Source organism: Acanthaster planci, linkage group LG01, assembly GCF_054643075.1.
Source record: "Acanthaster planci isolate LZ-2023a linkage group LG01, COTS_SCS, whole genome shotgun sequence".
NCBI lineage: Eukaryota > Metazoa > Echinodermata > Asteroidea > Valvatida > Acanthasteridae > Acanthaster > Acanthaster planci.
The window spans coordinates 6,766,052-6,789,009 of NC_141777.1; the positions used below are offsets into that span (position 1 = coordinate 6,766,052).

At 39.9% G+C, this 22,958-nt stretch overlaps 1 protein-coding gene across 15 annotated transcripts in view; it reads left to right on the forward strand.

The window, feature by feature from the left end:
• Positions 1-22,958, forward strand: part of LOC110988624 (vitamin D3 receptor B-like) — a 233,606-nt gene that overhangs the window by 193,483 nt on the left and 17,165 nt on the right. For 14 of the 15 annotated variants that reach the window (XM_022252358.2, XM_022252367.2, XM_022252406.2 and 11 more), the window contains one exon: positions 19,554-19,798. In XM_022252358.2, the coding sequence (XP_022108050.1) occupies positions 19,564-19,798 (235 nt within the window). In that variant the 5' untranslated portion in view covers positions 19,554-19,563. Of the gene's footprint in view, positions 1-5,438; positions 5,607-19,553; positions 19,799-22,958 lie in introns of those variants that run through there. The other variant, XM_087143333.1, reaches the window with a different exon arrangement.

A 22,958-nucleotide genomic window follows, 5' to 3' on the forward strand; every position in this document is an offset into this window, starting at 1 on the left:
ATAGTCTGCACTCTTTGTATAAATCTGCACCCAATTAGGTTACCTCTGCTAACAGGTTGTTCAGTCCCTATTGCCAACACAGCACAGGTGCCTTACCTCTGGCAAAATGGTTTCTCTCCGACCTTGACCCTTGCTGATTGTCACAATCTGTTAACAAGTGCAACTTTCTGGGAGTCCAAATCCTGGAAAAAAAAGTCTGCTGTTCAAAACTAAGCCATGCGGTGAAATAAAGGTGTTAAGAGAAATGGAACTTTGCCTTTGTAGGGCTTGTGGACGTGTGTATGAGGGCACAGTTGTACTCTTGCCTCAAAATACTGGAGAATTACATATAAGTTATTGTAACTCATAATGGTTAAATTGAAAAAACACATGTAAATTGAAATACTCATGGACAATGTCGTGTTATTTAATGCAGTAACAGAAGTAGTAGCTTATTCATTTTCAAAAACATGCTAGAAAGAGTTTTCAAAATACTACATGTACCCAAAAGGTTTGACTTGAATTTTTGATAAATTCTTTTCCTCAGGTCCAGGGGAAAAAATATTGCCCTGAATAGCCTCTGCTAATGTTTTATCCAGAAGTCCACAGTGCAGTGTCATTGCAAAACATTTTCTCTGTGTAGCGGTTTTCTTCATTTCAATCCTTCAACAATGTAATGTTTGGCATAATGACAGCAGGTTTGTTTGGTACTGATTTCTCTTTCTCTGAAATCCACTTTGAATCCTGTGTTTCCGTAGGATGTCAAGACATATAAATTGTCCAATATTACATAGTGAGATGATGACCTTTGGATGGCATCCCTAAATTGGAGGAAAACGTGTTGAATCAGAACCTATACGCCCGAATCCAGTCTTGGCTGTTGTCGCCTTACACGGTGCATTGTACTTTTCCTTCCCCTAAGTCCGGTCAACCCCCCCCTCCCATTTCTCTATCAGTTTAGCAGCAGTAGTAGGGTGAGACCAGCGAGAGAAAGCTGTGAGCGTGTTCACCGGAACCGGGCTGTGTGAGACCTTAGATATTGGCCAACGAGGCACACTTGGGCCTGGGTACAGTACAGGAATACAGCAAAGCAGTCATTGGACTTGCAGTCGTGCATAACCAGGTTCAGCATTGACCAGATGGCTCTCATGGTGAGGAAATGGTGGCGAGGCAGACTGCAAAGGCTACGTGGGGGGGGGTTGGATGGAGGAAGGGGAGTTGGGAGAGAAGATGAGCAAAGCAAGGCTAGGCTCACTAGCGTGACATCAACATGCACAAGCTGAGGCAATTTGCTGGGTGAATTCCACCTGGGGGGGGGGAGGAACTAGCAGTTGAGGCAGATTACTTCAGATCATGGCACCGGCACAGCTATGGAGACATCCCTGGTCCCTGCTTGGCTTGGATTGAACCAAGAAAGGCAGAACACCGGCTTAAAATCCCTGATGGAGAATTAGCCTGGAAAGGTCTGCTCTGTTTGATGTAAGCTTTGGAGCGTTGTCAGTGAAATCCATCATGCCTTATCTGGCCAATCAGCTTGTACTAAAAGGCAGAAGCCAATCCAACCTCTCTATTTCTGTGATGTAAGAGATATAAAGCAAGAATAAAAAACCCTGTCGTACTAGCTACATGTATGTAAATCCAATTGACCAGCTACATGAGTTTTCCTGGTAGATTTATGAAATACCTTGCGACAGAGGATGGACCACACAAGTGGATAGTTTCCACTTCCATGTGACTGAACTGAACTAAATACTACTTCCATGATTGAACCTTAATAAAGAGAGCTGTTTTTAGTTCTTTACAGGCATGTAACTTTTCCTAAGATCAGCAGATTTCCTCATTTTCACTTCACACTCGCGCCATTAAAAATTGGAAAATACTGTACAAAGTCTTGTAAAGATTGGACTTTCCTCGTTTTTTGTCGAAGTCCAAGTTGCATGCCTGTCTTTAGAGAATTAACTGGTAAAAATCCGTCATATGTCACTTTTCTAAAGATTTTCAAAACATCTCTCCATGAAAATGTGAAATACCTGCATTTGAATCTTTTCTACAGTACACCAGTGTTTGATATATTCTACTCTTCTTCAAACTGAACTAGGTTTGGAAATGCTGTGGAGCTCATCTTTTTTAGGTTCTCAGCAGATTACAAAATCCATTGTCATTTACAGCATTTTCAACTAAATTCAATCATTCATTTTTATGGTCTTAATTAACTCGTTATAGAGGGATCCAAATTTTCCACCAGACAATCAGTGGACCTCGGGGATCCTTGAAGCAATTTCGTTTTATATTCGATGTTATTATTTTTTTACTCCCTCCTTGAAGGCCTGATGATAATCCCAGATGGTGTCTAGTTACGGGACTCCTCCCTTGATATGCTACCCAGGAATGCGTTATGACTTTCATATCATAATGGCTTTTGACCTCTGTAGTCAAATGCCATTTGGCAGCACCTATCAAATTGAGCTCAAGTTAAATCATAGTACTTGGACAGGGTCTCGGCTTATTGTACTTGTTTGCAATGAGCCAACACAACATCTAACTTTGTTTTAATCAGAACGATAGTTTTGACAATCCCTGACATGTTATGCTTGTATGTACATGTATATGCTGCACATTTCCACCTTTGCATCACTGTAATTTGAGCCAGTGCTGGAGATAGATGGGCACATTTCATGCCTAGTAACAGCCATAAAATGTTAACATAGTGTACATGTGTGGCTTTCCAATTTTGCTAACAATTTTATTTTGATCCACTACTTACGCTACTCTATGAGTTTGTTTCATCAACGGAAACAAACTAGAAAACAGCCCAAAATATAGATTCATTGTTCATTTTTTTCTAACCCGGTTTCATTTAAGGTCAACGCAGCATGTTCTTTTATGAAAAAGTTGGGAGCAAAGAGACAGTTATGAAGAATGGTATCAGTTGGTTGGGTTCCGCACGATTGCAGACTGTAGAAGTGACGCCAGATTTTGGTCACAGATGGCATTCATTTGGCTGGAGCGTGCCATGTCTATTTCCCATGTCTATTACCAGACAGTCAGTCAGACACCATCATGATCAGTGTCAATTGGTCAGCTGCTCTTTAGGTTTGTCCGGATGGGCCATCCAATAGGGTTTGGTGGCGTTGTCTCTTGGCACATGGCATGTCCACGTCCTGTCCAGAGTTACGCTGCCCTGGACCAAGGTCACAGGCTTGTTGGTGATGCTTTTTGATTGCCGGTGCGTTAACTCTGTAATCTGTTTTTGCACTTTGAGGCACTCGGTCGCACCCTGCTGTAGTCTCTCCAGAGAAATCAAGTTGAAGGGGTTTGCAGGAAGGAGAAAAGCCTGGCAAAGTTATTGATTGGTTACACATTGGTGCCAAGAAATGTTAGCAAGACATGTGCATGCAACCAAATTATAATTGTCACTTACCCTGGGGTATTGCCATCGGAAATTAACAGCACGGCTGTCTTCTGAAGCTCATTCGAGATGGAACCAAGTTTTTCCAAAAATAGACTTTTCATGTAGGCTACGCTCTGATGTTACTTTATTGGTAATTTTTGAAAAAAGGTTCATATCTTATTTAAAATGAAGATGTCTGGAAATTTTACATTTCTAGAGTGAGTTTCTGATGCACAGTATATGACAAAAGCATACTGTTGTTGAGGTTTATTTTCTGTTGGATATACATGTAACTTATTTTGTACATTTGGTCTTTTTTAATTTTATAGGTAAATGGCTAACAAAATCTGGAAAGCATATAGTGTCTTTTTTTACAAGAAACCAAAGAAACAAAAGGTCAATAAATTATTAATGATGAATCATTGTAATGGCATTCATGAGATTTTTCTCCCATTTTTTCCAGGTCAGATTTTTTTGGGGGGGTGGAGTAGATGTCCCCATCGGCCTACTGATATCCTGCTTAGAATGTTGGGGACATCATGAACTTGTCCAACTTTTTTGGGTAATCAATACTGTCACTGTAAACTTACTCTTGTGATTGTGACAGTGATAGAATGAGAAAAAGAATCCCATCTATCGGTTGTTTTGTCCCGCCATTGGTCGTTGCTGATGTGTCTCTCTTTGTCAGTGTCTGGGCATTCATATTTTTTTCCCCTGGTCCATCCAACCAGTTCTTTGAACAGCTTTTCACCAGTTGTCTCACACCAGAGCATGAATTATTCATATTTTCTCCCACAACAGAGGGCAATTACTGTCTCAGAAGGCCCCAGAGTGAATTAGACATTATCTCTGGAGTCGTACGCTATTCATCAATCTAAAAAAAACCTCTTGACATTCATAACCATTGGTCTGTAGGGATTGCTCACCATTAAGCCATATTGCTCTGAAAATACTGATCAGTACGGGATGGTATCACATTTTGGTTTAGTACATTTGTGTCAGATTGTATGAAGTTCTTTGGATAATGTCATTCACTTTTAATAGTGAGTAAAAAACTTCATTTTGATGGGTTATGTAGAGTTTGAAAGATGCCAGCCCACCCATTCATTTGAATGGAATGGCTAGGCAGAATCACTTAAAAATAATGGAGTTTAATGCCATGGCCATGGAGCCATCCTACAGGCCCTTAACACTTATCATGTAGTGTAGGCCTGGTCCTACTTGACATGGCCTAGATTCATGTAATGGTTTGTTGTATTCAGATCATCTTAGAAAGCTTGAGAGAGTCTGCAAATCCTCACCTGTCATGTTCAATTGTATGGCTGCCTCCTTCGCTTCCATCCAGTTGTTTGACACTGTAAAAGATATTAAGCCTTCTGAGCCTTTCATCTAAAGAGTAATAATATGTACATGTACATGGCCAAGTTGACTTTCAAGTGCTTTACAATTGATGGTCATGTCTTTCTGGAATTCAGGATCTCATCTATTTACATGCCTTCAAAACATTTAGTCTGACAAAGTCAATCTTTTCTTCCTAGTAACATGTTTGCTGTCATATTGTTGCTTGATAATTTTTATTAATAGGGGAAACTTGATTCCATCATTTGTTGGTGGTTTTGGCAAGTGATTGTTTTTTTTTTAGTCTTAAAAGATCAGAAGGATATGGAATAGATGATTTTACTGGAAACATTACCTCAGGATTGGGGAATGTTTTGCTGTGGTCAACCGCATGGCCAGTTGCCTTAGATGGTGAAAAGCAACCCCAGGGCTCTAATGCACAATTAAGAAGGTGGCTTGATCTGAGTGACTCTAATCAGTTCCCGATGGCTATAGCATGGTTACTGCGACCGGATAGAGTTATCGGAGAACCCCAGTGGTGTGCTGGGCTAGCGCAGTGGGATGCCCAGACTCTGGAACTACCCGATTCGTGCTTGTGGTGCCGAATTCCTCAGCAATCTGGCTTGGTGCGTGTGGGGGTTGAGGCCATGGATGGACAGAGGAACGTGCCCTGCAGCAGGGCTTGCCAAGACTTGGCCAAAGGGAAACATAACAGACCAGATCAACTGTAGGACAGCTTGGGAAGACACCAGTGGGTTGGCTTGGCAGGTTGATTTGGTAGTCCTGTGCACATGAGTGGGATCATAGAGTAGATGCTGACGGCTGCATGCTCAAAGAGATGGTAGCTTGAGATTGGAATGCTCATTGTGAGTATGGCAGGTATCCTTCTGCAACAAAGGTATTGTGACACTTGGAACTGTTGTGGCCACTAGGCCAAGTAGGATGGGGCATCGGGGGGTCACTTGCAATGTTTGGATAAGCCATTTTCCAGTTTGCATTTAACTACCTCTGGCCTCCTTCTTTGTGCGGTTCATGCTACATGTAGTCTGCTTGTCAAGTTCATAGCTCTGTGCGTTAAGCTGTTATCACTCTAGCGTGAGCTGCACAGTTGTTGGCGTGTGATAGGCATGGACACATGCATGCAATGTATATTGATAAGCCTGATCGCGTTGATTGGAGACACGTCTCCCATGCATCAAGATTGCAGTTAATCAATCTTTCATTTCCCACTGCGCATTTTTCCTCTTCATGAAAATTAAGACAGCAATATATTTTTTTAATATACGTGATCTGTGCACCTTATTCCGAGAGGGTATGTTGAAAATTAGCCATTTAATTTTGTATTTGGGGCATTTTCTAAATTAAGAAGTATGTACTATTGTAATACTTGGACGTTCATGATTTTCATGTCCAGTATAATAATTGCTTGGTTCATTTTTCCGTTGACGTTTCCAAGAGATTGATGTTGAAATGTCTCTTTTTTTGCTTGAAGTTAATAAAAGCGAGAGTTTACATTCAAGGATTCAACACTTCAAAATTATATCTGAAGATAATTTTTTAAGTGGAGAATGCCATTTCTTATCACTTCCTCAGAGCGTACGGTGTCTAAATGTTTCAGTTGCTCACTAGCAGAGATGGTCACTTTACATCCAACTCTTTAATACATTAAACGGGTGTGCATCTTTATCTTAATTAGCCAGATGAAAAAAAAATCTCATTTATTTTCAATTTATGACTGTTCTTCTTTGAAATAGAGAGACGACCAGTTGAAGGACAAAAAAAAAGCAGGAGGGGGATGATAAAATGATGGAGTTGATATGGGAATGCTCAGCATAATCCCTATGGCAAGTTGCCAAGTATGGAGAGCATTCTCAATATGTCATGCATTATGCAATTGAGAAAATCTGGGGCTATATTTGGGTATGTGCATCATTCAAGGTAATCGTTCTGACTAGCATGATTGGCTGCATAGTGACTAATGCTGCTGTTACAATGTATCTCACAGAGTTCTTTCAACTTGTTAATATCTTTGAAACAGGCCTGCTTTTTTGTGGGGACCAAGTTAAGGAGAAAATATCCTCAAATAAGATGGACGTGCCCTGCAATTCATGGGATATGAATCGTAACCCAAAGTTTAACTTAGCTAACTGTGATAATTCAGTTAGTTCTAATCTCTATTTTTCAATCAAAAATCCTTAAAAAAGTCTTCAATACGTGATTTCATTTTCCGCAGGTGTCGGCTTTGCAATTACACCAAACTCCAACAGAAACTCATGCCAAGAAATATCCTTCAGTATGTTAGAGATCAATCCTGGATTGAAACAGCCTGTGTTGAGCAGTAATATACCATGTGTTGAAGGCTTTCATGTCATTATGCCTTCCTGAAATTGTTTGAGTCCATCCTTCCTTCTGAATGACTCTGAAGATTGTTGTTCTTCCCCCCCCCCCCGTCCAAATCCTCTTTGGCAGATTGAAAACTAACCTCAGCATTGAATCATAACTTTTTCTTTTTGGGGGGGATGGTTTATTTTATAAACTAAATGACATGGCACCCTGGAACAGCTGAATAGTGATCATTTTATAAAAAAATTATATTGCATATGAATAGACACTAGGAAAAACTTGTAAGCAATTTTAGAAGTAATACTGGATGGGGTTTAAAGTGGGAAAGACCATTTTATTCAGAAATTTAAAGGCATTGCACTCTTACAGGATGGTGTATGGTCTGGATTTTTCCTGCAGCTCCGTTGCGATCTTTTTACAACGTTTTTCCTTTCTGCTCTACTTTTGGTCATTATCGCAGTCAGGCCTTGGCAATGTAAGTGCTGCTATGTGCCTGAAACCTTCCTCCTTGGCAAGTGAGAATGAAGGTGTTACTCCAGCCAATGCTGAATGTCCTTGGTATTTGTACAATCCTACTTTACATGGTTTCTCTCTTCCTTATTACTCCACTCCAATCAAAGTAAATCCTATTCCGCACTCTGAATCTTGCAAACATATCCCTGTCTGTGCTGCATCCAGCCCATCCATCTCCACGTGTCTTACTCTCCCAAGGCGTTCGCTCTAGGAGAGCCCATAGTGAGATCAGACATTGCAGTGCATAAGGAACCTTGGTGGGTTTAGTTTGTGAGTGATGGACTGGCAGGATGGGTTGAGTGTGCCTAATGTGACATTGGACTCATTTCGCTGTCTGGTTGCCATTTTGATATATCCCTTAAGAGTTGGGGGGGGGCTTTAATTCACCATGGCTTGCTGCCAAAGTAAAATGGCAATGCTGACCAACCTGAAACTACCAAGTTTAACATGGTCAAAGGAATAAGTTCACATCTTAGCCTGTGTGATTAGGGGAATTCATTCCATGAAAAAATGTTTGAAGGACTTAGCTTTGCCTTTTACGAACTATATTTGGGATTAAGGAGTAGTAAGTTTATTGGCAGTTTTACCATAAAATCTATATATTCAGTAATGTATCATATCAGTCATTTTAAGCACAACTGGCCAGAGCAGTGAATCTATATGTGCTTGAAGTTTAGCTGTAGAGAAGACAAATACTGTTGTAATCAGTAAGTTGAGCAAAATAAATTTAAAAAATAAAGCAAAATAAAGGAAAATTGAAATTTTGACTCAGTTTATAGCTTCTTTTTAATTTGTCTTTGACTTCCTGTTGGTTCGAGTATCCCTTGTTGCTTTTTGATGACATTAGTATCTTCCATGTTGCAATGTTTCTCGGGTGGTAATAAGAAATCCCAATGGATACTCAGTAGGTCACATGACCATGATAGTATGAAGAAACCTGGTTGGATTGATATTTTACAGTTAATAGTTTGCAGACATCTTGTTGGAAACAACTGTGTCTGATGTCAGTGTCAAGGCTTTTGTGTAATGAAGAAGGGTAGGGGTATCATTCATGCGTTGTAGTTGTAGCAGGATGAGTGTGATGCACAGTTGCAGATGAGTCACTACCTGAAGGTGTGTTAGCCATTGAGTAAAATTGCAACCTAAGCTAGCCTTCATTAGAATCCATTCTTCCTGTGTTTTATTAGTCCGATTTTAATGAGAGGGAAACTAAACCTGCTGGCTTCTAGCTTCCCAGAAATCCATCCTCTTGTAGAATGTGTTCTTAGTTGAACATGGAGGAGGCAAAGAATTGTGATGATAATTTGAAAGGTTTCATGTTTAACTGGTGTAAAGTCTTTCTAAAAAGTCAGAAATGTATCACTTCAACATGATGACCTTACCCTTTTTGTTTAAGTCATTTTGACATCTTGCCCCCGGGATGTTCAGTTGTATCGTTCGTGGCCCTCGTTCAGGAAATTTCTGTTAAGATAAGGTTTGCCTGGCGTCATTTGGTGTTGAAATGAGGATGAACCGATTTCCAGTGTTGAAATGCCATTTGGTGGGCTTGACATTTCAATTCACCACAAATTTGACATGGCATGCCTTGATGTTTCACACTTTTGGTTGCAAATGATTACACATTTTTGTGAGATTAAACGTGATATCTTCTGTTTTTTGTCAAGATCTGTGTCTTGGATATTTGCAGAAATGCTGAATTGTCTTCATGCTCTTTTTTTAATATAGTTTTTCAAATATCTTTAATATCCTGTTTGTGATTTTCAAACTAAGATGAGGTGGTAAACAGATCGTCATTTGTCAAGGACATGGTGCCCTTTTTTTATAGGTCAGTCAGCACAGACAGTGTCACCATGACTGCAGAGCTGGCCCACCAACACGCCACAAAGCAATCACTCGGACACACGCACAGGACGCCTTGCAATTCAGCACGGCAAATTAACACTGGCCACGCTTGTCTGTCCGATCAGACTGGAGGCTCTCGGCAGTCAAATTAATGGAAGCTGTCTGCATGTAAATGATACACAGCCCAGCATGTATCAGTCAAAAACGGGTTGTGAGGAGCGGAAATGACAAGGCAATGCCAGGCAATGTGTGCTACTCATTTACTTCACCAATATCGGAACAAATTACTTTGCCAAATGGGGCCTCAACGACCTTGACTTTCAAGAGGGTGGGGCTGTGCCCTTCTGATATTTTTTATATCTGTGCATTCTTCTGTTTTTCCCTGTTTGGTGTCAGACAACTGCATATGTTGATATTGCAAAGCAGACATGAAGGTGTTTGGTTATGTGGTATACATTGACATACAAGCTATTTTCCTTGATCAGACGTGATCTGAAGTCACTGCTGGCCAATATATTTGCCAGTTGCCTGCAGGAATTTCACATTTGGCAACAATCAATTGGATTTCTTCCCACATCCATCAATAATTCTTATTTCCCCTGCAGCTCAGTCTAACTGCTCAGTGCTTTTACGTCTTACTTATCACAGCTCCAGAGCTACCAAATTGCAAACTTTTTGTCATGACCAAATGTACTCGCCACAAAATAATTGACGTTTAATTCCTTTTTATAATTTGTGTGTTTCTGAAATACTTCAGTTGGTTTTATCTTTTCATATATTACACAGATTGAGCAGAGCGGTAATGGCAGGCATTTTGTCTTTTTGTTCATTTGTTTCGTTGGAGATGAGACCAATTTCTCCCTTCATTTGGCACACTTGAATGCTACTTCATAATTTAGTTTTTAATTACAAGTGTTGATTTACATAATTGGTATTTTCTCAGCTGGTGTTGTCTTTTTGTGGACAGTAATTTCGAAAAAAAAATGAAGCGAGATAAATCTGAGTGGAATTGAAGCGAGTGGGTTCTTTTATATAAACATGGTGCACAGCTGAATGTTTGTGTTTCCTGCAAAGTAAATTTATTTTTTGGCGCCCGAGCGCTTGCCATGACATTACCAATGTTAGCTTGCATTTCATTATTTGACTGACTGTGTTTCTTTCTTCCTGGTGAAACAGCATTTGAAAACTCAAAACATTCTTTTGGAACACCAAGGGGGAAATTGCCAAATTTTAATAATGTTTTCTCCATAAACACTTCCACTTAAATGCCGTCTGAAATTAAATATTGTATATACACCTGCAAAGATGTTCTCCTTCAGTGGATTTTTTACTTTTCAGATTAAAATTTTTCTGTTTGGGTAGATGTTTGTCAAATAGTCAGTCACTGGTCAACTTTCACTGGTGTAGATTAAAAGAAGCAGTGTTAAAGTTGGAATAGGTAGAACTGGGATTTTTTCTCCCATTTAAACTTCCCATTTTTATTTCATTTCAAAACCAGCTTTATTTGTAGCATAAAAGTCTTCAAATACTCATGTAGAATATTTAGGATAGGATTGTCGAGTACACAAGCCATTGATAACCATGTAAGTGTTAGTATTTAAACATTCATGGGATGCTCAAGTGATGGGATATGAAATGTATTCTGTATTAAGAAACAACTGATTTTACTTCATCTTCCATTCTAAATGCTTGCAAGCTGTTGTAAATGTCTGTGAGAGATGGATTTCATCCTACCTGTTGGGGGTCTGTGCATTTAATAAAGTGCCAACCTGCACACCCCATGACATTCAATTAAGCATGGCCCACCTAGAGATAAGACACTGGGCCATGTAAACTAGCCCCATAGATGGGGCCAGTGCAGGCATACAATGTCCCTGCTGCTCACCATAAACTGGGAAAAAAGGTGGCATGATCAAAGAAAAAAACCTGATAAAGTGACAATAGGACTGCCTCTCATATTTTCAGGTTGGTGGGCTCAAGTTATGACTGTTTCCTGTTGGAGAGATGTGGATCGCTTCACTTCCCACAACCCTCTGAAAAAGAATGACTAACGCAGAATCAGTTCGGTGCGAGTGTGTTTAATCTTGCTGTGCGTGTGCATGTGTGACTGGACAGAGTCCGTGGGATTGCATAGCCGCCTTGTTTTCTCAGCTTGTGTTGTTGAGAGCATGGTCAGTAACACGCCACACTCAGCACTGACTAGTTCATTTGATTGCCTTCCAGATATTTGATTTTCTTCTGGTCTTAATAATTGTAAAATTTGCTCCTTGAGATAACAAAGTCGTATTGCAATTTATAAAAGGAGGGGGACACTCCCAAGTATTTGAAAAAGAGGTGGCGTGTGTAACTATGTTTAATTGTGTTTGTTTACTGACCTTCAAGGAAGGAAAAAACAAACTGATATGAAATGCTTTGATGTTCTCGCAGCAATTTCAATTTTGCTGGTATTTTGCAGGTATTTCCCAACTGTGATCAGTTTTAATTTGGTACAGAATTCAGTTTCTGATTGTCATTATTCTGCAGTGGCCTAGCTTGGCCAAGGGTCCAAGGTAGCCTTGCTTCTCTCACTTCCCTGCAATGCATGAGTCTGATACTTTCCAAACAAAAGAGAAGATATGATTTAAATTTAAACTATCACCACCAACCAATAAAATACATGACTGAGCATGTCTAGGTGGCTTGTATTGAATGCCTTGCTGGTTTGAATGTCACAGTGGTGATGCAAGGCATTTGAATTCAATTAACATCAAGATTTAATGAATCAATTAGTTAATTGGTATCCTGCTGGTGCAGTAAGCATCCATTATTCCGTCTTCAAAAAGCTTCACTTCCTTTCACACACCAAACATTTCACTATATTTGAATGCATCATATCGGCTTTTATTGAGTACCATTTCCACTGATCATGCCGCGTCTTATTTCTCTCATTCAATTTTCTTCTCCTTTTATAAACCCTTTTTCATATCTCTGTGTTGAGAACGTCCTTTTCATTTAGAAGAATACTAAACCTCAACGAGACAAGAAGAGTGATCTTTAATTTATTAATGCATTTTTCCCCCTTCACCCGTCCACACAATGATCCAACAGGGAGCTTCGGTAATTTAATCATGGTCGCTCCCAATGGCCCAAGCTTAAGCTTCGGAAGAAAATTAACATGGAACTTTTGTGTATAAATGCATGTGATTCCCCCCTCTGCATGTACATGTATGAATATAGATGCCGATATATGCATGAGCGTAAACAGGGTTTACGTGTACTTTCCAGTCAGGCAGACTGATTTCTGCAAGTCTTATCACCAGTTTGAGGGTGGCGTTCGGTGCCCTGTGTACTCTATCATCGGAAAATCAACAAATACACACAATTGGCAGATCTATTTGGTGCCCTTCTGCTTGACCTTGCTGCAGTTGGGTCCAAAATGGGGATTGGAAATTCCTACTTTGACCCAGCTGTACTGAGCAAGATTTTTGAAGTTTGCACCATTGTCTGAGCTATTTCTTCAGACATCCAGGCATTTGGGCTGTTTGCATTTGGAGGTCTTATCTGAAGGTTTGCAGAGCCATTAAAGCTTGTTGTACCAGATAGAAAAATGGGGCCATAACATAATACCGAGTCTCATTAGGAAGATAAGCAGTTCTTTTGGTACTGGAACATGGTTCGCCTCTTCAAATTGTTCCTCGGCAGGCCTTCAACTTAGCTATTACCTACAGATAAGTTAAGACTAATTGCTTCTTTCTATTTCAAGAACCTGGTTGATTTTTTCCCCCAGCATTACCAAATATGGCTTCTGTTCTATCAGGGCCAATTTTGTGATGCTGTTCAGTTCACACTTTTGCTGAGAGTAGACAACTTTGGAGCTTTAAAAAACAAGAAAAAAAGACGAAGTTGTGATATATTATGGATAACTTGGCCCTGCCATGATTTGTGATAAGCAGTTAAATGAGTCATTGATATCTTGCTGGGAAGTCATCCACAACCTGATCCCATACAATCGGCAACATTAATTGTCATGACACATGATCAATTTAAGAATCAATGTCACCCAAAGAAGTCATTGGAGAAGCAATCTGGAAAGATTTGGCTAAGAATTAAAGTGGCTGTTCCTCTCAACTGAATAAAATTCCTAACAAGAAGTGATTAAGGTAGTGCCACCTTAAACATAAAGCTAACTTGGTGTTGTGTAGCGGACTCCTTGTGCCATTATAGCATGTTGGCTGAGATGTTGAGTATTGACTGAATAGCTAGAAAAAGTCTTGGACAAGTTACAGACAGCAATCATTTTAGATTTTCATTCACCTGTTGAGATCTTAAGGGTAGATGCCTAAAGTAGACTGGGTATAAACAGTGCATGGTTTATCCAAATATGACAGTATTATTGCGGAATACTGTGTGCCAATATCTCCTCATATAAAAGATACAAATTTGGAATAAATAGGGCAATTACTCCATTTTTCCTCACAACAGTGATAACACGGGTAGATTATCTGTAATAATAGGACCATACACCACAAACTTTGAAGTGTGCAAGAGTGGAATATCTCAGTCTCCCTGTCAGAAAATGCTATCCATCAACTGCTTAATAAGAATTCAACTATCGACTTCATTTACGTGCAATTTGTTTTTTTAAATCCAATAGTCAGAAGTACATTGCATTCTTCTTTGTTAATGAAAAAAGTATGTCCTGAACTGCATGCAGAGTAATTCTTGTTTGTTTCAAAACTTGGGTGAGTTGGGAGATTCAACGGATTCAGTGATTGATAATTGTCCAAATGACATTTAGAGTTTAATAATGTGTTTGTGGTTTATAAATGAGCCATTAATCTTTAAATTGAAATTGGAATACTGCAAAATCGCGAACAAGTTCTAACTATACTTTTTATTCAAGATGCAAAAGATGGTCTGGATCATTTCCTCCTTTTGATGAAAATGCACTGATCTTTTCAGATACTGCCTTCTCTAATGTTATGCTTTAAAGTCTTTCTTGGTTACCAGGGGAACTCTAAATTGCATTTTAATTGAGATGAACATGTAAGTGAAATTACGAGAAATGCTTCAAGTGTGAGTGAAATCAAACCATAAAATCAAGAATTCAATTATCTTTGGCCTTTCTTCTACTCTCCTCTCTTGGGTGTGCCATCTTTTTTCTCCCCTGCACAGACTGTTATTACAGACAGCTGTGTAGGTGTGAAAAACAGGGAAAAAATTAACACATGGTGGCTTGATGTGGAATTGAGCTTGAGGTGGACGGTGCGCGTTGTATATAGGTCATGCCATAGCAACTGGAGCAGAAATGTACAGACGTGCTAGGACAGTGTGCCACGGCGCTGCAGCGTGCTAAATTGGTGCATGGAGACCGGGGCGATATGGGGATTGGGCAAGCAAGGAAGCTGGAGTTGGGGAGGCTTTGTCCTGTCACACGGCTGTGGATGTATAAACAGAAAATCCCAGCGTTGTTGGTCAGGAGAAAGGTGGAAGAGAGGGTAGTAAGGTGGAGAATATGGAAATGTTAATGAGGAGTGTGTTTCATTTGTAATGAATGTGCATATGCCGCAGGTTGATGCATATTGGGAGTAGACTGTCACGACAAGGGCTTTGGGCGTGCTTGTTTGGGTGTTGTAACATACGCAACAGTGGCCCTTTGAAGAACGATGTCATGTCGCTGTTCTTTGTTCAGTCACGTCAGTGTTGTGTGTGTATGTGTGTCTTTCTTGAGTTTGTAAAATTATTTTGTCCAAGACTAAGCTAAGCCACCATCTGGGTGAATTCACCTAGATTGCTTGTCACTTGGTCAGTACATGCACCGGGCATTGTACTATATAATGAGCCGCCAGCCAACAATTTAACCCCCAACTAACTAGTGGGTCGCAATTCTGGTTTTTTTTTTTTTTTTTGTTTGCTTTCCCTCTCCCTGGAGTTATTTTTGATGATGAATGCATTTCTTGAGGACTTGGCATGATTGGAGTGTATGATGCCGGCACTGAAGGGATTTAATCTCCTTGCTCACTGACTTACACTTTGATACATGCAAGTCAGTCTGCTGTTGAGCGCGGGGAAAAGAGGGGAGAGGAGGAGAAAAGGGGAGAAAAAAAATGGACCTAGCAGTTTTGGGTCTTATTGTCTGCAGCTTAAGCAGAAAATTGAATGTCTACATGGTGCTGTCAAAACATGTGAGCTTTGAGGTCTTCTGAACTCTGGCAGTCACAATAGTGGCTTTTGTGGAGCCGATGAAATGCCGGCTTTAGGGAGTTTAGAGTCCCATACTGCCAGGCTAACAGAGCTTGCAGTACTCCGCTTTGGAGTGGAGCGGATTAAAAGACAAGGTGGCAGCTAGCCTGTCAGGTAGCCCAGGATGAAGGCTGAGCGTGGAGTGGCAACTTATGTCAATACAGAGAGGGTTTTTGTGGCAGGCAGCCGGCTGTGAAATAGCCTTTCTGATGGTATGTTTACACAGGCTGCTCTGGTCCCGGCCTCCCTACTGTGAACCCAAACCTCTACTTTCCCACCAGTATCAACGCTAGTGAGATAGGACAAAAAGGAACCCCACTCCATGCTGAGAAAGAGATACAGTTATTCACTGACCTCGCTTGCAATTCCCAAGTTCACTGCTTCTATTTCCATGCTTCCAATTTTTTTCCGCTCGTAATTCTTTTGTTGTGCCTTGATGAAAAGCCAAATTCTTACTCTAATCCAGATGAGTGCTTCCTGTGAAAAGGTCTGCAGGTGATTAGGCAATCAGGCAGTTACTCAACAGTATACTCTTTCCAAAAATGCATCCTTTGTTGGGCCTTGTGTTAGGAAAAGTTGGGAGTTGACAAAGTTATTCATTGGTTGCCTCTGTGGCGACAGGTCCTGTGTACTACTTGGGAATACTCAGTTCCTTTTTTTTTCATCCTTTCCTACTGCATGTTTTTCTCCAATTTTCCCCCAATGCAACAGTGTCTGTTTTTGAAGTACAGAAGGTCAGATCGAAGTGAGGCAATTAAATTCCATAATGCTTTTGTGAAATGTAAGTTGGGTGATGAATTGAGTTTGCCATTTGTAACGGTTGATTAACACCTCATTTGTAGAAATCCGTATTTGTAAAACTGAGTGGAAGCAATGATCACTTTATTACTTTTAGTTTCCCCGGGTAGCTTGGTCTCAAATATTCATGAAGTGTTGTTTATGTGAGTTAATGCTATAGGTAAATACCTCTGCTAAGGAGTTAGACGATGATATCAAGTGTAATTGAGTTGAATTTGATAAATTGATTTGTGAGATTGTTTTAAAACACTAACAGCAAGTCAGGTGACCAGAAATCAAATGTGTGTGTTAACCTTAAGGTTGGGCAGGAACCCATCCATAACAGCTTCCTGCATTTGTTGTTTCTTGTCTAGTAATATCCTGTAATTATTCCATCATTCCTCTGGTTGTGTTTGTTTTAACTGCTTGTTTATCTCCCTTTCTCAATCCACTTTAGAAAGGTCCCTCCCCCAGTAGATGCTAAAGTAAATTTTTGCACATGACCCGAGTTCAGTTTGGGGGTTTGGGGTTTTTTAGGTGAGCTCACCACTCCTGTGGCCTGCTGAAGACTTGAAGTTCAGGGTTCAATAGTGCAGTTTGCTTTACACTTGAATCAATAAACGCTGGCTGAGTAGTACAAGCAATACGCATTTGTAATGGAGCAGTGTAACCTGCCTGTCAGCTCTTGGTTGTTGCTGCTCAGGAACTTGACAGATTTTCAGCCGAATTCCAAAGAGCAGAGGCAGAGACGATAGAGACAGCACAGACATGTTATTTACGGCCAGCGTCATTTTCTAAGAATATTGAAGGTGCAGAATGACTTCTTGGGTTTTTTGCATACCAAACCTCTGTTGAAGTTGGTTTATAAACAAAGTTGCATGAAAGACCAACGTCTGATTCTGTGTTAAAAAAAAACACAAATAACAATCTCAATACATTGGTTTGTAATTGAGATGTGCCATTGGAACAATAATTGTTCTCGCTGTAAATTTATGTATCCTGGGAAATGTTTGGGAAAAAGTTAATGTTCATTCTTCTGTCAGTAAACACCGTATGGTCATAAATCTTGTAGATATTTTGATCTGCTTGTCCAGGAATGAATACAGGCATGATTTAGTCTTGTGGAAAGGTTGAAACTGAATCTGCCTCTGATCCAAACTTGTGAGCAGTCAAAAGGGGTCTGGCATGTGTGATTTTTATCGCTTGTTATGTCAGCATCATGTTTCCACATTGACACCCAAGTTTAAATAGTATTACATGTCAAAGTGATTCATGTTCTGCTGATAATGCCAGCAGGCCAGTGATAAAAGCAGATGACAGATGTAGGTAAAAGCAAAGATCAAACCAACTGTGCCACCAGATGCAAGTCTTTGTACATGTACTTCTTTTTGTTTAGTTTGAGGTTCCTGGTCTATCACTGCCATGGAAGTAGTCAAAACCAGAAGTCTTATTTCCTGTACCAGTTGTGTCATTGTCCTCTGGTGTGTGTGTGATGAAGATCTTCCAGCTTGATAGCTCAGAAATGCAGACCAATGTGTTTTTTTTCTATGGGAGCTTCATCATTGACAAGAATGGGGGGCTTAGATTGCAAAATGAGCAGAGCAAAGTTCGGATTACTTTTGGAATCCCATGTTTGTGGGTAATATTGCTGCTGGTATTCCTAAGGCCTAATTACAGTCCTCATTCCAACAACATGGATTGCTCCTTTGCAGATCGGAAGGCATCCATCAGACTTTGGGGAGGTTGAAATAAGGACGGGGACTTTCGATTAAAACCCAATTGAGGTTAAAGCTCCCCCATTTATTTTTTGTGAGTCATGTTTGTTGATGACAGACTGGATGGTTGTGGCCATGAATTCCTGCTGAAATTAGCAGAGCAATTAGAGCCGGTCTCATCAATGGAATGGTGTTAGCCTGCCCTAACGACCTTGTGTGGACAGATGAAGGTGATGCGTCCCTGAGCCCAAATATAAACAGCAGCTTGACATTTTGCTTTTCAAAGCTAGTTTTTTTGTTTTTTTTTTTGAGGGGGAGAAAGCCGAGTTAAGAATGTCAAGGGAAAGGAAAGGAAACAAAAATGTGAGAGCGAAAAAATGAAGTAAGTGATGGAGAGAAAGCAGACGGAGCAAGGTCAGAGTGGATTAATTATAAATATAGGATGAGCTCGATTCAAGATGAGACTACGTATAATTGATAGAGTGTTTGAGGGAGGATAGATGGTTGTTGATGTAGTCGTGTCAGGGAAGGGACTGGTAGACTTTGTTGTGAAGCAGGCCAGGTTCTTGATGGAGTCTTCTGTGTGTGGGTCGAGATGTGGTCGTGAAGACTGGCTGTGACCATTATTCCAGCCTAGCTGAGTTGCGTGCGTCTACGTGTGTGTTCAGTTCCTTCTCTTATTTGGTCAGCTTCACCAGACTGCTTTCTGTAACCAGGTTGTTTTCTGTGAAGCAAGTTAGGAGCTTAGATGGCTCTTGAATCTGCCAAGACTGTACCACCATATTCACCTGCTTCAGATCAGATCTTTTTTTGTTAATATTGCTTATCACTTTGTATACCTTGCTATAACCTTTTTGATCCTTTGTTCTTTTGTTTCTGTCTTCTTTCTTAGAATCATTCCAAGTTATTGAAAACTTCTATAAATGAAAAATTTGTGGAAGTTAAAACCTGGATGTATGCAATGTTTCTCCTTAGTGACATCTAGGGGGCTAGAATTAGCTTACATGTACTTCCCGGGTAGCTTAGTCCTTTCTTTTGTACTACTGCTTAGGGCTTTTGGTGTGTGTAGCCATCCATTCAAAGTGTCAGAGCTATGTACATGTATGCGCTTGTACAGGTGTACACAAAGACACTGTGCTTAACCTCGTTTTGCAGTCTACATTTTCAGAGAAGTTGAACTTGAAAGGTTTTGTCAAAGAGAATTTTTTGTGTTTGGTTTTTTGTTTGTTTTTAAGGAATACATATACATGTATTTATGTACCTGTACTCTTTTTGAAAGTGGTTTCTGATTAATTTATTCTTTACAACAGAACACGCAAGCTGGATTTTTCATTACATAATGTTTTGTGCGTTACATAACCTATAGCCATACAATTGTAAACAAAATATATACATTCGAAAAAAATTTTTGCACTTTCTCTGTCCCACTACAGGTTTGAAAAGATGTCAATGGACTACAGCAAACAAAAGTGCCTGGTGTGCGGGGACAAGGCGAGTGGCCTTCACTACACTGTGGTGTCCTGTGAAAGCTGCAAGAGTTTCTTTGGCCGAAAGATCAAGAGCAAGGCCAAGTTCACCTGTGAAGCCAATGGCAACTGCGTCATGGACTTGTACACCAGACGACACTGCCCGGCCTGTCGATTAAAGAAATGTCTAGATGTTGGCATGAAACCAGAGAGTAAGTCCCTTTATGATCTTCGATACTTGGAAATGGACTGAAGTCAGAGATCACAACTGGCAGCTACATGTACATGGGTTACTGAGGTGCACCATGCACATACATGTACATGTATTTTCACTTATTGGTCAAAACTTCTGGGTATAACTCACCTAAATATCTATAGATGCCTCCAACATAAGAACATATAAACGGTGTTTGAGCATAGGCTCAATGTTTATGAGCCTCCAAGTTTAGTGTATAGATTTTTTATGAAAATATTTCATATACAGTATTTTTTAATGAATGAAATAACAATTGTGAAGCACATACACTGAATACTTACAATTTCACAAAAGGCACCATTTTTTTGAGGGGGGGTTTGTTTTGAGTATTGTCTTTCAATTCAGTTTGTTGTCTTTGAGAGGACACTGCTAAGCGTGCATATTTAAAGTAAATAGAGATTCAGAATCTCCTCTTCTGCCTATTTACAGAGCAAACAAGTCAAACTGGTCAGTCTGTAAATGAACAATCACTGAAAAGCCAAATATGACAGAACACTGTACCCTGTGTCGCAGCATGAGGCTCTTCCTGAACATTTCTAGTGTCTTGTAATAAGTGAGTTTTCAAAGATGGAAAGACTGCCATGTTGAAGTAATGTGCAAATGCAACATTGCATGGTCGTTATGCATGCGCGCCTTACCCACATCTGGTAGACATTGGTAACCTTGCTCACATGTACTTAATGTAGCTGGGGACTCACATTACATTGTATTTATGGGGTCTGGCCTTGACTGTACTTGACTTCATGACATTCAGTTTTCATGAGAAGAAACATGTGCAGGTATTTATCTGCAGTAACACCATGCTGCTCTTTAGTTGACCACCGTCTCAGTTTTTAAGCAGATACACATGTACCGGTACCCAGCGGGCTTGAAACCACACAAGTTGGTATTAATGTTCTGATCATTTAATACTGTGTGTGTGCTTGGTTGTTGATGTTGTGCTGTAGTTTTCGTTAAGAAAAAAATTTATTGTGGTTAAGAATACGGAAGTATTGTCCTCATGAACTATGATAATCTGTTACCGTGCTTATTAAAAGTGACTTATAATTTAGTGCCTTCATGTCTTTGACTACGGAACCCATTCAAATTAGAAAACTCCAATGAACACCATCCAAACTGCAGCTTTTTCTGTATTCAAGCAGAAGACACCATAACATGGATGATGCGGATGACTTGACTTTTTACCCAAACGACCTTCACCTAGGGAGGGAACCGTTTCAAGGCCTTGCAGCTCGTTGATTGATCAAGTTTCAGAGTTACTTGTCCTTATCCTCTTCCCTCTGATCCAGACATGACAGTTTATTGAAGCCAGACCCATCTTAGAGTGAGATGTGTGGATGGAAGATTGTACTCTTAGTTCTTGAGTAGACACTCCCTAATGCAAAGCAGTCACAACCTGTAGCTATTATCCAATTACCTTGAAACCGCACACATTTAGGTTCAAGGTGTTGTTCCTCTTGGGAAAGGCAGGATTTTTTTTTTACCAAGTTCATTTTATTTTTTTCTCCCATATATTTTGCCATATCCTGTATTTGTACGTGAATTTAAATTAGATTTGTAGATGTAATCAGTATACATGTAGGTTTCACTGGTTGCTTGCTTGTCTGAAATTCTGCAAAAAGTACATGTTTACATCATACTGCCCTCACTTTTCCATCGGGTCAGTACATAAATGATATGGGATGCTGTATAACTCAATAATGGATGTAGAGATACAGGTGTTCTAAAAACTAAGTCTGAGAGAACAGGTGTAGGCGATCACAGTAATCAACTATTACTGTACATGCACTTTTCACAATACTTTCATATTACCAGTCCTAATTCCCTGTCCAAACTAACTTTATTAGCACTCTACATAGGAATCCCCTAAAATCAGTTTGACTTAGGAGTCTGCACTACAATATTGAAGAGTACGTTGCAGAGAGAAGTACATATAGTCCTATCAATGTGGAACTAATGTACCTTTCAAGCTTGTCAAAATCTTTCATGAGATATATATATTTTAAAAAAAACAGGCGCATAGATCTGGTCAGTTGATACCACAAAGGCTGCATCAATTAACCTTAAGCTACTGGTTACCTGTTCCTTAATCATTACACAGAAGCATTCACACTAAGTCCCAATAATTGGTAATTGAGCCCCCCTCATATCTTCCTCTGACCCTGAGACCTAGCATGTATTGTCAAGCAGTAGGAGCCGTTTTTTTGTCAGATCATCCCCAGCAGTCCTGTGGTTAAGTCTGCTCTACGTGATCACTCCATCCCACTCCATTGACATTCTCTCCAGCTTTTCCTTCAGACTTTTCTTACTGAAAACTGCATGCAGGAAACAAAACCCATGTTGGATGAATTTTTAAAAATTTGAAAAAAAAAAACAAGACCATAAGCATGAAACCACATGCACAGTAGATCACAAGGAATGAAAGTAGGTCTTGAGTGTTGTCATGTTGATGGCTGTCTCCCATGAAAATGTTTCCACAATCTGGCATTAATAAAAAATTTCAAGCACAGCAACTTTAGCACCAAATGCTTTCCCAAAATGGCCTCCTTTTATAAGTACCCATGTGGGCTGACTCTTGGCTGTGTTTGTTTTTGTCCGTTTATTTCAGATGAGAAATGCACAAAATTTACTTGCCTGTCAGTAAGCTCATCCCTTTAGCAAAATCATTTCGCAAAATACCATGCCTTTTTAAACTTATGAAGCAGAGACATTTATGGCAGTTCGTGATAGTTTGAACAGCAAAACTTAACAAACGTAGTATTTTGCAATACAAGTGAAATTTCTCGCCATGCATATTTGGCATATGTATGCGGATGATTTCATGCCTATGGCAGTTATTGCCTGCATGGTTTGTTGGTCCCAAGGGACATCACCGTTAGGTAACAAACATTTTCTTTTGTTCACTCAGTGGACCCATAGATTAAGTCTTTGTTTAAAATGGGCATTTTGCCAAAGGCCCTCTCTATGCAGCCTTCACCTCCAGCTGACATTCGCACACATGTTCTTTCACCCTTGGCTCCAAGCCCAACCTTTGCTGGAGGTTTCATAAAGACATTTTATTATATATTTTTTCCCCAAGAGTGTGCTTGAGATATTGTGTTTAGTTTTGAAGAGTA